The 15050-nt window shown below is 41.7% G+C and overlaps 2 protein-coding genes across 28 annotated transcripts in view; one reads left to right on the top strand and one right to left on the bottom strand.

Moving 5' to 3' along the window:
* Nucleotides 1-139: 139 nt before the first annotated feature.
* Nucleotides 140-14996, bottom strand: traf3ip2b (TRAF3 interacting protein 2b). 3 transcript variants are annotated; one of them, XM_035531123.1, is made up of 10 exons: nt 5294-5313; nt 5143-5207; nt 3288-3949; nt 3069-3111; nt 2636-2700; nt 1806-1903; nt 1636-1704; nt 1375-1491; nt 1133-1207; nt 140-735 (listed from the first exon to the last, which is right to left on the bottom strand). In XM_035531123.1, the coding sequence occupies exons 3-10, from the start codon at nt 3934-3936 to the stop codon at nt 589-591; spliced, it is 1263 nt and encodes a 420-aa protein (XP_035387016.1). In that variant the 5' UTR covers nt 3937-3949; nt 5143-5207; nt 5294-5313; the 3' UTR covers nt 140-588. The 3 variants fall into 3 exon arrangements, with proteins under 3 accessions (XP_035387016.1, XP_035387021.1, XP_026866789.2); XM_035531128.1 differs by lacking the exons at nt 5143-5207; nt 5294-5313 and adding an exon at nt 14966-14996; XM_027010988.2 differs by having other exon boundaries at nt 5143-5409.
* Nucleotides 7214-15050, top strand: part of LOC113578078 (CLIP-associating protein 1-B) — a 41267-nt gene continuing 33430 nt past the window's right edge. For all 25 annotated transcript variants that reach the window (XM_035531016.1, XM_027011193.2, XM_027011183.2 and 22 more), the window contains exons 1-2: nt 7214-7323; nt 8591-9084. In XM_035531016.1, the coding sequence (XP_035386909.1) occupies nt 8890-9084 (195 nt within the window). In that variant the 5' untranslated portion in view covers nt 7214-7323; nt 8591-8889. The remainder of the gene's footprint in view (nt 7324-8590; nt 9085-15050) is intronic.

Below are 15050 nucleotides of genomic sequence, written 5' to 3'. Positions count from 1 at the left end.
CAAATGATTAAAAAATTGAAAAACTGGTACAGAAAAGGGAAAAGGAATCACTTGAATTTCTTTTTATGGTCATTAAAGCAGCAGCAGATTTCTGGGGAGTTTTCTTCCAGCCAGGCACAAGCATACCAGCCCTTTTAAAAATCCAATCCAGTTCAGTGAGGCTCAGTATTCTTAGCCATGTCTTAATGTAATGCTAAGGATGCCACACAAAAGTAAATAGAAGAATAGCCCAAACAAAATGTATGATTTACTATATATGAGTCCAATACAACAATAATTACACTGGTCTGAGATAATCTTTTAACAACCAAAATGATCAGAAATAGGATAAATCACATTTAAAAATGTAACCAGCTTTTACTGGCCAAAACAACAATGGCATCTCCAGTGAACAATATCTGTTTAATGAAACGCTCACCTGTTGTTCAGCACTAACCACCTGCTCCTAATCAGACTGTCTATGGTAACTCAGATTTAGTATGCTGGAGGTATATTTTTCATAGCCAGCGGTCAAACGTGGACCGTGCCATGTGTCGGTTGCTTGGAGCAGTGCTTCGCTTTGTCGAGTTGGAGCGCGGACTGTCGCCCTCAGATGGGCACAGAGACGATGGTGGGCAAGGGGCCGATGGGCGGAGGGCTGTACTTCTCCACCCGCATGAGTCGGCGGAGGATGTCGTCCCAGTCCCGGGGCCACCTGTACACGTGCGTGTGCTGCAGCCATGATGGAACGTAGCTCTGGAGATGACGATCAGAGGAAGAGATTGCCAAAAAATCCCTGGCTGTTCTAATGGCCTTTGTTGTTTAGATTGACTCGACCTGCTCCCTTATATTTTAATAACATTTTTTAAATATGTATTTACTCATCTTGAGGGGAAGAAAAAAAATCTTGTTTATGTGTGCTGAATATTTAGTGTGGTCTATTGGGGCTGTGGCTCATAAAAGGAACAGAATAATAGTTGTCTGCTTCAAATTTTAAACTGTTGTTATAAAGCACTTGTTTTTGTCCTCTGTTAGTTGTTTAGTAAAGATGAAGACATTGGATAATACTTATACAAAAAGGACTGAGTTGATTCTCTTTACCTCTGAATCATGAGTTTAATTTGAAACAGGACTAGCATGGCTACATAGTTACCTTTTTAGCCCCAGGAAAAAGAACAGGAATAAACCTGAAGTTCTTGCAGCCGTTCCGGATGAATTCACTCTGCAGCTGTTCGGCAAACAGAGAACAAACAGAATGCATCAATTCACCTTGGGAGGAAGATCCTGAACGATCATACAGAACCCTGTAACGTACGTAAGGTAAATGCAAAGCATCAAGAGGATGTGTGTGGTTTATGGCCACATTTATAGCCAATGTGACATTACTCCTCCTACCTGCTTGTGAATGTACACAGTGTTTGATGTTCTCTCATCGCAGTCTAGACTCCTTTTGGTACCTGTCACTGTCTCAAAATACTGCAGACTGATGATGATGATAATCAGGTAATCTTTCTGCAAAAAGAAGTGGATTGAGGCCTACTAATCAAGGCACAGGAAGCACCAGTGGCCTCGACAGAGGTGTTCGTTTAATATTGCACTCTCTACCTCCTCTAGTTCTTGTTTTTTTTTTTTGTTTTTTTTTTTGTTGTTTTTTACCTCATTGAGGTACCTCTCCATGCAGTCGATCTTACTGATGCTGTTCAACTGCTGTTCGAAAACATCAATCTGCAGGAATAGACATCTTAACTGGTCAGCCGACACCGTTCAGCACCAGCCGTCATAAAAAGCTTTTGAGCATCTACTGAAGCTGATGTGCATCCTCTCACGTGTGTGTCAAAGCCGTTGTTCCTCAGCATGGCCACAAACTTGATGACCTCTTTAAGATGATCTTCGCTGTCTGCTTCGTATGTGACGAACACTTTTCCTTTGTGCGCCAGATTGAGACAGAGAGAGAGAAAAGAAGAAAGACCAAAAAAGGAGAGCTGTTAACTCTTTGACAGTCTCTGTGATGAGGTGGCTTTCCCAAGCATCACAGCATTCAGATGAGATGGTGAATGCTCATAGCACAGCATGCTCAGTCAGCATGTTACAATATTTGAACATATTACATTTTTATACGTTACATTTATGGCATTTAGCTGACACCTTTATCCAAAGCGACTTACAATTATGACCAAGTACAACTTCAGCAATTGAGGGTTAAGGATCTTGCTCAGGGTCCCAGCAGTGGCAGGACTTGAACCAGCAATCTCAATTACAAGTCAAGTGCCTTAACCACTGAGCTACCACTGCCCACATATTCAGAGAACCCATCCTTGTGCTGTAGCATAGACCATTCACTTTCATTGTGAAAGAATGCTAATTATCTCATTTGTTCATAGGGGAATAAAATGATATAGATTTTGATTGTTGTACTGGTTCTAAAGAAATATAGTAATATTCATTTAATCTGATATACAGACATTGTTACTGTTTATTAAATAAACAGTGTATTAAATTATTTTCCTATTTTTTTTGTGTTCAGGGACAAAACATGACACTGGTTTAAGATTTTCATTCAAGCATTTGAAAACATTGTTCCCTTACACGTCTAAAATGTATTGAATTTACTCATTGACTCATGCAAGTGAACAGATCTTAAGCTGTCAGCACTCACTCTGGTCCTGAGACAGCTGGGTGATGCAGGGACTGCTCTGTTTGGGATGGGGAGAGTCATGTCCACTGTAGACAGAAAAGCCCAGTTAGCCCCAACAACCACCACTTTCTGCATCCCAGTCTGTGTACAAAAAAGATCTGCTGGTGAAATGACCTCTGACCAGAACACAACACATCTTATGGGACTTGGTCTTGGTATGCTTTGACTTCCTCATTGTGAGCATTTTATAGTCTGCACCAAATTAAGTCTATTGCTCAGGTCAGACACAACGAAATGATGTTAACTGATTGGACTTAAAATGTATTTATATTGTTTTGATTTGAATTGAGCTTTTGCTCAGGCACTGCTTTGTGAACACAGGCAAAGAAACCGAACATGAAAAAGAATTCCCTTTCTGTTTATTTCCAATAGCATTTTATTTTGTAATACTTACTTTTCAGTGCTGCCTGTATGGGTGTGTCTGTAGTGCTCCAGGCCTGTGTGATGACAACACCCACTGAGTCAGAATTTATTAAACCTTTGCACGACTTCCCTTACAGAAAGTGCCTGTGCTTGTCAAGCACCATCCATGTGATCTATGTTTGTACCCTTAAATGACTGCATTCACACTGCATTGGGCAACAGGTGAATGTCATAATGTAAGAACAGCTACCTGTGAGCCTGTGGGGCAGATGGTATCCGGGCCTGCAGGTGGGATGGGGGAGAGGGCCTAGTTGGAGGGGAACAGGCCCATAGTGCATGCAGCATGGCGGGCTGTGGTGGGGGCCGGAGAAGGCTGATGAACTGTGGAACCCGTGCATGGGGGGTGCAGCTGGGGGAAAGGAGTGCAGAGAACCAGGCCGTTCCAGGCTGCCCAAGCTGGGGCTGTGTGCGCCTGGGAGGGAGCGAGGCCCATTGGGGAAATAGTTGTCGGCCCCTGGGTTGCCCAGGTAGTCTGCGGAGGGCAGGTAGGATGGAAGGCTGTTGGGGCAAGATCCTCCAGGACTTTTGTTATGGTAGCTGGGGTAGCACCAGGCGTGAAGAGCTCCCAGGGCTCCCCTGATGGTGTCGGCCTGGCTGGGGTAGGGCGCCTGCTGGTCGTACCTGTAAAACTCGTCCTGGAGGGACTGGGAGACCTGGGGGTCGTGCCGGTGACTACATGGACGGCCCTCCGTCATTCCCCGCAGGCTATCAGAGTGGTCTGGGGAGGTCTTCGGATCCTGAAACCTCGTGCAAAGTCCAGACTGGAACTCTCCACTCAGAGTCTCATCATTTTCCTCAGGACAGTTTAGCGACTTGCACCGCTGGCTATGGCAAGCCATGCAGCTGTGGAATCTACAGAAAGACCTCAACATGTTACCGGAGTTCATCTTTTGTCATGACCTAAGCTGTACTAACTAGCCCCACCAGCGACAAAAGAAACAGAAAAATGTTGTCTGGCCAGCCTATTAATGGACAAAGACAAAGGTATAGGTGCACATTTTGCAATAGGAGTTTTTTAAAGAAATGCTCGTAGTTCAGACATGACCCAGCTGCTTTACTGACAAATATCTGCCCTACGAAGCAAGGGAGGAGGTTGAGGCGTTCTGAAATAGCGAGAGCTGCTAAGAGCTTGCCTACACCTCAGCAGACACAGCAAAGGTTAGTGACATTAGATAGTGACATTTATTGTGTGTGTGTGGTTTTTTAAAATCTATGGTGTCATAAACGGGAACAAATGGGGAAACCTAACCATACACACGAGATGCGCTCAAGAAAGAGGGCAAAGCTTGTGGGCTAGGAGTGCAAAAGTAGGCCTTCACATACAGTACACCCAGTGCTCCAATCCTCACTCGCCGAAATTATTTAGGCCAAACTGCATTTTTAAAAAAAAAAGCCTTTTTGATTACAAGAGTCAAGTTTCCGCAGAACTTGCAACTGACTGAAACCACATCTTTGCCCGTATCTCTGTACAAGCCTTGTCTGCATCCCTCATCACTTAAGGCTGTGACACATAAAAAGCTGATCAATTGCAAAAGGAAAACAACCTTAGTCTACTGATCTTCTAATGAGTTCTGACATTACATTGCATGCACTTAGGAATGGTCTAAATGCAGGCAGGTGCATTGTGCATAAAAAGGGAAGCAAATTAAAACTTGATCAATGTTACCTAATAATTATCGCAAGTAGGTATCTGAAAGCAGTTAAGAAATACTTCCTGTTAATTTTGGTTAAGAAACATACACAGAAACTCATACAAAATAAACCTCATGCATTAATAACAAAGAACCCTTAAATACTAACTAATTATATTATATATTATAATTTTATTACTGGTGATAACCTTATGATAATTAGTCGTTATAGCTGACATTATTTTTTACCAATGTTATTTATAAATAAGTTAAAATATCAACAGTGCAAATCCCCACCGGCACTTTATAAACTCTTTATATAAAATGAAATTTGAAGACATAATTTGCCTATGCGTATTCCGTTCAATTTGCTAATTAAACAGAAGCCTTGTTCGCATTAAACAGAAGCCTTACCTGCGAGTGACAGCGTCTGATCACCCAGCGTCAGCGAAAAATGACCAAACAACCGTATAAAAGAACTACGACATAAGAAAACAGTGTCGATATAAAGTCAGACACATCGGCATAAAATGTTGGGAAAAAAACCCCAAAACATTAAACTCACTTCGGTAATCTATGCCATATTACGTGGATTTAAAAAAAAACAAAAAAAACTCTTTCGGTCTCTACTTGCCTACTTGAATCTATATAGGTCAGGTTTCCAGTGAAAGTCAGGGCGCAGTCATGTAAGTGGCAACCAGTTGTGTATCGCTGATCGGGGTGCTAAGGTTTACCTAGAGCCACCTAATCTGGGAGGAGTCTCGCCAAGCCCGGTCTTCTCACCATGTTTGGAGCCAGCACTGTTCAAATTCTACACAAAAATGGACCATTCCTAATACAACTGCTGTATTAAGCCGAAACAGATCCAGTTGTGGTGGATTTTAAACGCGTTATTTCCCCCAATTTAACTGAAGGAAACGAAATAACGACGAATCATTTTAACGTCATATTTTTGACAGACGCTCTGAGATCATTGGGGTGCTGTAGGTATGTCGCAGATCAGAAATGTTGATATGGTTCTTCAGACTGTAAACAACCTTGACGAATACCAGGGAAGCATCAAATCTATACTAAGAAATCAAACAGGATTTTTAATGTTTTCTGTAAATGACGACGATGATGATCACAATTTAATCTGTAATTACATGATATGCGATCCGCAAAAATATAATGCCTGTGTCGCTATGGTGGTACCTCGCACTAATCGCACTAAGTAATATTCAGTAGCTAAGTTATACTATTTGACACATCTAAAATATACACGAAAAAACGTTAAAATATACACCAAGCCAGAGCATCTGGCCCCTATCTAACAACGTAAATATGGAGCTTCACAGATTACTTGTTAAAGCTACTTTCAGTGATTTAAGAGCAACAAAAGTAACTGGCATAAGTCAATGTCTTTAATATTAATAGGCATGGTTTGTTCAGAACTTGGCTTTCCTCCACACATTACTCTGCTACAGAACTTGGCTTTATGTTTGTCAATGGAGAAAATAGCATGTAGGCCTATATTGAAAGGTAAGAACCTATATTTAAAAAGATTTGCAATCCCCCCTTAACCTTCATTTCAAATGTAGATATCAATAACATTTTAGGAGAGGGAAACGATTAGGAGGATTTAAATTTGATGTGAGAGCTGCAGTCCCCTGTATTCTTTTTAAAAATCTATTTATTTATTTATTTTAACAAAACTTGTACAACAGTCTCCTTTACATCAGTCTAATTTCATTGTAAACTCCCATTGCATAGGAACCCAAGTTTGCTTTGGCCTATACTGTATTACTTTTTATGGTCCCTCCAAGAGCATGTTTACCCCTTTGGTTTGTAGATTATATACTTTACTATGTGTTATTATAATAACACACATGGAACCTGTAAAGCTCAATAAATATAATATTTAGGAAAAATCTGGTCATTTTCTATAACACTGGGGAATGTTTTAGGACATCCTACCGTTAATCTAAAATTCCAGAGTTTAGGAACCAAGGAGCAACAGTCAGTGACATAAAGAATTGAATTTAAAAGATATGTGCTCGCATTTTATAGCAAGCATTGGAGTAAAGGAATAATTATATTACCCCAAAATTGGGAGTGATAGACTATATTTGAAAAACAAGAAAATAAACTAATAAAAAAAATTAAACCGCACATCACACATCCATGACTATGGCTTTAAATCCAATGGCCAACCATGTATTGGCGACATTTGCAAACAGAATTCTTTTGCAAACATGTTTTGAATCATCTGATAAGAGTATAAACCCGGCATTGACATGGGAATGGGTAATCCAGAGGAATTCAATCGGAACATGTAGAATTAGCACCCAACATTAGCCACGAAGCGTGTGTTAGTTGCGCACACACACATGATTTTGACAGCAGAGGGCGCTGTTTAAACAAACTCGAATAAACCCGCAGAGGCGCTACTATTTGGCGCATGCGCGTTACAATCTTCATTTCGAACTGGCAGTACGGGGCGGAGATCAACGGTACTGGAAACAAACCTGGAGTGATGCTGTCCGCCGAGGACTAACACGGCAAGTACGACTGTTTATGCGCCGTTGTGCTCTGGCAGCCGTCACTGATATTTCTGTAAGTGTCTGCCCTGCTCCGTGAACTGGCAGAAGCGGTTTCTCTCCGATGCCAGCTCGTTGCAAGTTAGCTGATACATAGCTAATCAATGAAAATAGTTTGTGGCAGCTAGCGAGCTAGCAAGTTAGCCAAGTGTGCGGCTAACCTGGGTATGTACACAAAAGCGCGACTTCTTGACAAACTGTAGACGGTTCTTTGAGGAACGAGTTTGTCTCAGTGTTATGTTAAATGTTTAATATTGCCCTTAAACGTAAACGGCATAGCTAGCTATTGCATTTTCGCGGCTATCGTATTTCTCAAGCAGGAGCAAATCAATGGCTGTTTTGTAATAAAATAAATGATGGTTATAATGCAGCATACGCAGCAGACGATGGGCTGGGTTGCTTTGGGAGAAATAGGCATATAACTAACGATTTTAAGGGATTTGCACCTAAAACAAACTAATTCGCATTTAAAATGCATGATTAGTGATCAAGTTTCATCAAAAAGTAATCAACGCTACAGCAGCTAGCTAGCTAAATATGGATATATATTTCACAGCCTAAGTTGACATGTAGCTTAGGTTAGATAGCTGAACTGATTTCCTTGTGAGTGGCTCGGATGCGCTTGTCAAAAGCCGACAGTCTTTCTAATTCCAGCAGGTTTTTAACGCTTCCAGTTTAATGCAGTGTATTTTATTTCCCCCCCAAGAGGCCATATAAGCTAGCTAGCTAGCTACAGAAAAGGGACTTGCTGGATAACCGTCTGGCTATACCATATTGGCATAGCAGCGAAAACGAGAAACCATGGTGGCGATGGCTAATAAATATGATCCAGGACCTCAGATTTCTTACAGTCCTCATGGAGAGCTTCTGAACATCAGTCTTGGGCTAGCTTTTGTGTTTTTACCGTGTCCGCTGTCTTCTGGCTTGCTCAGGCGATAGAGCATCTACAGACCATTGGCCATCCTGTTTACATTTTAAGACTTTCTGCAAGTCGGCTCTACACAAGGTGTGCCAGCTTGCACAGATTGTTAGCGGTCATATTTCGTTTTGTGTCTCGCAACGTGCTTTTTTTACTGGAGCAGCTGAGTATTCACATGTTCATGCAAATGAAAAACCACGTATCGTAAGTGAACCCCACGTTGCCTTTCGGTGTCTTCTGTTGCATTAGTGTACTGTTCCTGAGGCAACATTTAATAGGATAGTTAATAGTATTTTTGGTTGTGAGAATGTTGTCTGGGTGAGCTGCTTTACACTTTAGCTAACGTTTTCAATGTTCCTTTCAGGACTCAGAGTAGAGTGACAGAAGAATGAAGGACTTGCTGTCGGACTCGCCTCCCTTCACAGATGTCTTGCTGAAGTGTTTCCTTTGCTATTGTTTGAACTGTGTACTGTAATAGCTTTGAGCTAACATATGGTGCACACTTGCCTTCTCCTGCGTTGTGCTCACACACAGTGGCCTGCAAATAAAGGGACAACATTATTAGAATAAAGCACCTTTTTGCACCATCTCTGAGCACTCTTACTGCGTTTGATTACATTTTTTTGTAAGTTCTGGTCTTAACTGGCCCAAGCGTAAAGAAATATGGAGACCAACATGGAATACGTCGTGGAGCAGGTGATGCAGAAAGACTTGGGGCGTCGACTGCAGGTTGGACAGGAGGTCATAGACTACATCCTGGACAGACAGAGGTCCCACGATCTAGAGCACGATCAGACCATGTTGGACAGGATGGTGGACAGCCTGGCAACTTCATGGGTCAACTCCAGCAACTTCAAGGTGAATAAAATGAATGTTCCTTTTCATTTAGCCTTTCACTACGGTAATGATGCTTATATATCAGTAGCAGAGTCTTGGGGACCTTCCACAATGTGCCCTGTGCATTATATAGATTTACTTTGTTGAAGGACCTCATATAGACATCACACTTAGGTAGAAATACATCATATTCTTAAGCTCTAAATGGTTATTGATTTTGAGGATGATTAAAGCAATTGCTCTTCTTCCTGGAAAAGGAGTGAGTATCTCCTTCATATGCCAGGTCTTTGGCCTTAGTGGGATTTTAAAAATGGGGTAGTCAGTGATTATGAGCCTTGGAATTATTTTTAAACAACCTTTCTTTTGGATTTATGAAAACAAATTTGAGCCATTTAAAAGCAATAATAAGCAATAATGGGTAATTTATTTTGAGACATTTGCCTTGAAAATGACACACTTTATTTGATAGGGATGCTCTGCTTTCTGTCCCTGATACTATTAGGTCTGTGTCACCTGAAAGTTTTGGAATTTAGACAAGTTTGGTGTTGGTCAACAAAACCCAGCTGGAGAGCGTGGTAGCACACAGCATACTCCAAAGCAGTTCATCATTGATCGTACTGTCAGGTTGAGCAGTTTTGAGTACTTTGAAATGTCTGTCGTCAAGGCCAAGAGTGCTCTGTTTATGCTACAGCACAGCTGTGCTGGAGTTTTATGGGAAATTTACCTATTATCTTACCCCATGAGTTTCCGTAGTCCATATTTGGATTTCAGCTGTAAACTCCATGGCCAACATGACAAGAAATGCGCTTAATGGTATGAGTACAGTGGAAGGTATTTCAAGGAGTAAGAAATTCTGTCTGGAAAATGTCTTTGGAGATTCTTAGATTTCTATCTTTTTGTTGCGGTCCGCAATACTGCCCTCTGAATTCATCGTAGCCACTGCTCTGTCCTGTGAACTGTCAGATGGACTGGGTTACGGTTTGTTATGTGGTCATCCCTACTGATCATTTGTGTTTGTAGTTCATCGTTGTGATTCTTTTCTTGCTTGTGATGGAAGTTTATTAGCAATGATTGCAATGATTTTTATGGTCATTACTCATTTGGCAAGGCTATTTGGTGAGGTGAAATTGATTGGCAGTCGAAATGACCTCAGCAGCGCCGTCAGGCTTAGGGTAACATGGCCTTTTGTGTCACAAGCCAAAACTTGTCGGATTTCTTCCAATGCGCTAAAATAAACATATCTATTTATTCAGTGATGCATTAAACGGAACACCTGTGCTTTTGTGTAATGTGTGTCTGTGTGGGTGTGTGCAGATGCGGGTGTGTGAGACTGCCTGTGTGAGCGAGGCGAGTCATGTCTGGGGCTTGTCTGACGCGGTGTAGTCTGCATATGTGTGGCTGAGGGCGATGGATGTCCCTTCAGAGCAGCGCTGACCTCAGGAGGATGTCTGCTACAGGACTACAGGAGACGGCATCCGTGATCTGCTGGTGCTGCCCTGGGCACTTCTCTCCCTTTGCTGAAGTTACAGCTTCCAACGTTGTGTTGTGTTGTTATTACACTTGGGTGTCATATGATCTGAGAGTTGCATTTGCCTACATCAATAGTGCATTGCCAGAGTACCTAGGCATTAATTATACTGAGCTATTGAATTTCAATTTGTGATGCAAATTATGGCGGCACAATTTATAATTTCTTGTCCAAAAAGACCCCTTTACACACTTTATACTGTATACCTGATACAGTATGATGAAAGCATGAAATATGATTGTTGTTATGAGGTTTAGGGGTCAGTAGAGGGTTTTGTCGTATTTGTGCTATATTAGCATTTGTAAGTGGCTTCAGTGCCAGACTGTGCCCAGGCCGAGCGGGGAGCTCCTGTACTGTGCGCCTTGACGCCCGCTGTTCTGGGGGCGGAGTCTTGCAGGACTGAGGCGCTTGGGCTGCTCTCTGGGCCAGCAGTACGGCTCTGTCCATTGCAAAAGAAGAGCCGACATGGTCACGTGAGGTCGTGCAAAATCATTCTAAAGATTCTGCTTCGTCTTGAGAGTTCAGCAGGAGCAGTGAATCCGTGATCATAATAAATGTGCTCCAGTTTTGTAGAACTGGCTTTTGTTGGTTTAGTTATGATGCTGTTCTAAGGTCTTCAGTAAAGACCACCTGTCCCTGAAAGACCTTTATGTGAGGTGGTTTTGGGGTTTTGAGATTATTCATCCATTCATACAGTCTCTGTTCATAGCACGTTGACCTGATGACTGAGAGTTGAATTCATTAAAGGTGACTAAGATGACAGACATGCAGGAAGATGCACCTGTCTGTGTGTCTTTGTGTGCGTGCACATGTGATGGACACGTAAGCAGCTCACTGTTTATTCCCTAACTGTCTTTACTCCCTAACTTGAAATGCTGACACGCCACTATGTCAGCATTGGGTTGTGTTATTACATTTAAATGCCATATGATTTGCATTTGTCTGTGTGAATGGAGCATTGCAAGAGTACCTAGGCATTAATTCTTTTGAACCTTGAGTTTCAATATGTAATAATTTAGGGCTGCACAATATCATTTGTTAACTGTTATTCAACTTTGCCTGACAATGCAGAAGGGTGGAATATGCAAATTAAAAAAAAAACAAAAAACAAAAACCCTAACAGTTAAAAAATTATAGTGCTTTGAGCATCCTGACCAATCACAGTGGCTCTCGCCCTTGGCTTGACTTTGTTCAGTAGGATACCATTGCCCTCTGATGAATAAAACATAGCAGTGCCCTCAAATGAATCTCAACCAAAGCAGCCTCTTAGACTGACTGGTTAAATGCACTGAAAATGAAGCTATCCATTAGGCCAGAGGTAACATATATTTAGTTATACGTTAAATAAGAATATTTACAACCTCTTATGTTTGACTCACTACAGACCATGGCCCTGTTTGAGACAAATAAATGCGGCCTTAAGATCGAAAGAGAAAGAGTTCAGTGTGATACTCGTACTACCGTTTAAAGATGAATCTTTGTGTTGTGATGCTTTTGGGACACCCAGCCCAGAGTTCTCCTTTTCTTGTGAACTGACTGCCATGATGCCACCATAATCTCTCAGATAGGAAGATTAAGTGGAATTACGTGGCTCTGACTGGTAGTAGTGATCTCAGAATTAAAGGCTCTTTCATGAAGAACTAACAGTAATGTCGGTGAAATGTCATTTCCAGAGTTTGATGTCTCACTTAAAAATTACACCAGAACAATGAACTTTGCAGTGAATGCAAGGTAATGGGCTAAGCATGGTTGTTAAACTAGATTGCCAAATGAAGAGTCCTGCTCAGAGCTCCCTGTTGAGAAGGGATCATTACGTCAATGTTAATGCTATGCTGTGAATGTCCACCACACAAACAATATCTAATCCTTTTGTCAAAAACTGGGGAGTGATGAATGAGGAAGAGTGGCTGACAAGTTATGCATTCTAACAAATGACCTGTGCTCCTTAAAGGCACACTTAGTGTTTTACAAACCTATTAAATAATAGTACAACTGTACTATGCTGACTGCATTCCTACAGCAAAACAACATATATTTTCTTCTCAACATCACTTGGAATGTATTATGCCAGTGGTGGCATTGAGGTGAGCTAATGGAATGGAATATAAAACAAGATTATGCTTTATTTACATAAACACATAAAATGCCTGCTAAATTAATCCAAGTATTGTAACAATACATATAAAAACAAATTGCCTAATGTGAAGCATCAATATGAAATTAAGAATAAGCAACAGAAATAAGTAGGACTTTTGGGAATGTTGGGACGTGCCGCCCCCAGTTGTCACATCACAATAGGTTTTTCTAAGTGTGATTAAGTAAACTCCGCCTTCAGTTACCCTATTCAGGCCCGTGATCCTTGTGGGATGACAGAACAGCCTTTGCACTCTTCTGCACAAGATCACCACAGCACATTGTGATTATTTAGAAAATATCAACACATTAAATTATTTTGATAAATGGTAATATTTATTATCAACCCAAGGCTGTGTCTGTGACTTTGCATTTTCGCTCCCTCAGAACGCAGTTTTACCTGTAAATATTTGTGTAAAATACATTAATCTGCACCCTTGTGTGTGGCACATACTAGCCTCCAAACAGTAATCCTAATACTTCTGATAGTATCAGATGGAACAAGAGTTGCTCTACCAGCCTGAAGAAAAAACAACTCAAATAAAGCGTCTTCGTTTGAGGTGTCCAAGGCCAGTCTACGTCTGCCTGCGTGTAAAGACTGTGGAGATGGTGCTGTGTCGTTGTTTTTAAAATCTTTTTAAATTACACACACACTGTGGACATGTAATTGTAGACTATGAATGTCATTATTTTGCATATCTGTTCACGGCTCTTGTCCAGAATAAGCTTTTTTTTTCTCAAAAGCCTGCTTTATTATTAAGGCTGTAAGAATGCCAAAGAAGAGCGTCTTAAACCTTAAGTTGCTTTAAGGATGCCATAGGAACACGTGATTAGTGTGACGTATCGATTGAATTGATTAAATATCGTATATGATCTAATATGTAATGCTGAAGCAGAAGCTAATATTTAATATCTAATATTTAATACTGAGGAAGAAGCAAAGCTGATATGGCATCTGCAGTGCCCTGGTACCACTGTGTCTTAACTGGTAGTAGGATCTTTAGTTTTGTTGTAGTGATGCGTATGAAATTGTTCCCTAATATGAAGGAATATTTATTCAATTTGACATCTGTTTATTTTTATGGGCATGCATCTGTGCCTTTAGGAAATGCTACAGGCTCATAAAAAAACTTACCCCACTTAAATGTTTCATGAGACACTATGTGTCCAGACCTGTCCGTCTTGTGTGTGTGCGCGCATCTAAGTGCGCTGGCCCTCGCTACTCCGTCTGCAGCTGCGTGCACTGCGGTAGGGCTTGGCTGCTCTGTAATTAATTCACAAAAGGCCTGAAACACCTGAACAGTTTCAGACTGCAGCACAGCCGTACACATTCTTTTCTTTGCTCCTGTGCTGTTTTTCCGATCTCCATGTTAAATTTGATGGCTATATTTTGCAAACTTGCAGTATGCCCTCACCACCACCTTCTCCCCATGCTGGCCTGCTCTGGCTGGATCATATGCTTATGTCATTTGCAGTCACCTCACCGATTGAGCTTAGTCCCCCTTTATTAGATCCCGTCTCACAACGCCTGAGCTGAGCTAACCAATCAGAACTCTTCAACAGCTGGCCTGGAAACCCACTCCTCGCCCCACACACTGGAATGAGGACAGGAGTCCCTCTGCAGCTCTGCCACAGCTTATTTTACCACACACACACACACACACACACACACACATACACACGCACACTAACAAAAGCGCTGAAGGCGTAGGGAGGTGTAGTCGATTGGCCACATACTAATTGCTCACACGTGAGTTTTAAGGGTAAATACTAGTCACACTGAAAAATACAATAAATAGTTAAAATGTGAGGCACCGCCACTGGGATAACACACGAAGGCAGAGAGGGTGTGTGTGCATGTATGACTGTGGGTGGGGTGGGGTGTGATGAACAGCAAGCAGATAACCGAGATGTATTGCAAACATAGTGTCTAATGTGCTGTGAAGTGTGTGTGCCATCGCAGACGTGTGATGCGTTGACTCCGTTTGCGTTGCGCGACCGTCTGGCAGCTAGCCCGCAGGCACGCTTCCTGTCCGAGTTGCCGGGGTGCATATGTGGATGTCAGCCCAGATCAATGTCATCATTGTGTTGTAACATTTACTACCAATTTTGGCAAATATAGATACAAAAATAGCACGCTTTTGTGGAATCATTCTGTGCTTCCAGTAGATCTACTCTCAGACATTTTCCCCGAGGAGGCTATAAAACGCAGTTATTCTTTTTAGATACGTTTGTAAATACCATCCTTCCTCTGCGTAGATTTCCGTGTTTTCGCTCGCTGGGCTCATATTCCCCTCTGGATGGCAGTGTTTCTGTAATGCGAATT

This window comes from Electrophorus electricus, chromosome 1 (genome assembly GCF_013358815.1).
Source record: "Electrophorus electricus isolate fEleEle1 chromosome 1, fEleEle1.pri, whole genome shotgun sequence".
In the NCBI taxonomy this organism is placed as follows: domain Eukaryota; kingdom Metazoa; phylum Chordata; class Actinopteri; order Gymnotiformes; family Gymnotidae; genus Electrophorus; species Electrophorus electricus.
This window is presented reverse-complemented; position numbering and strand designations above follow the sequence as displayed.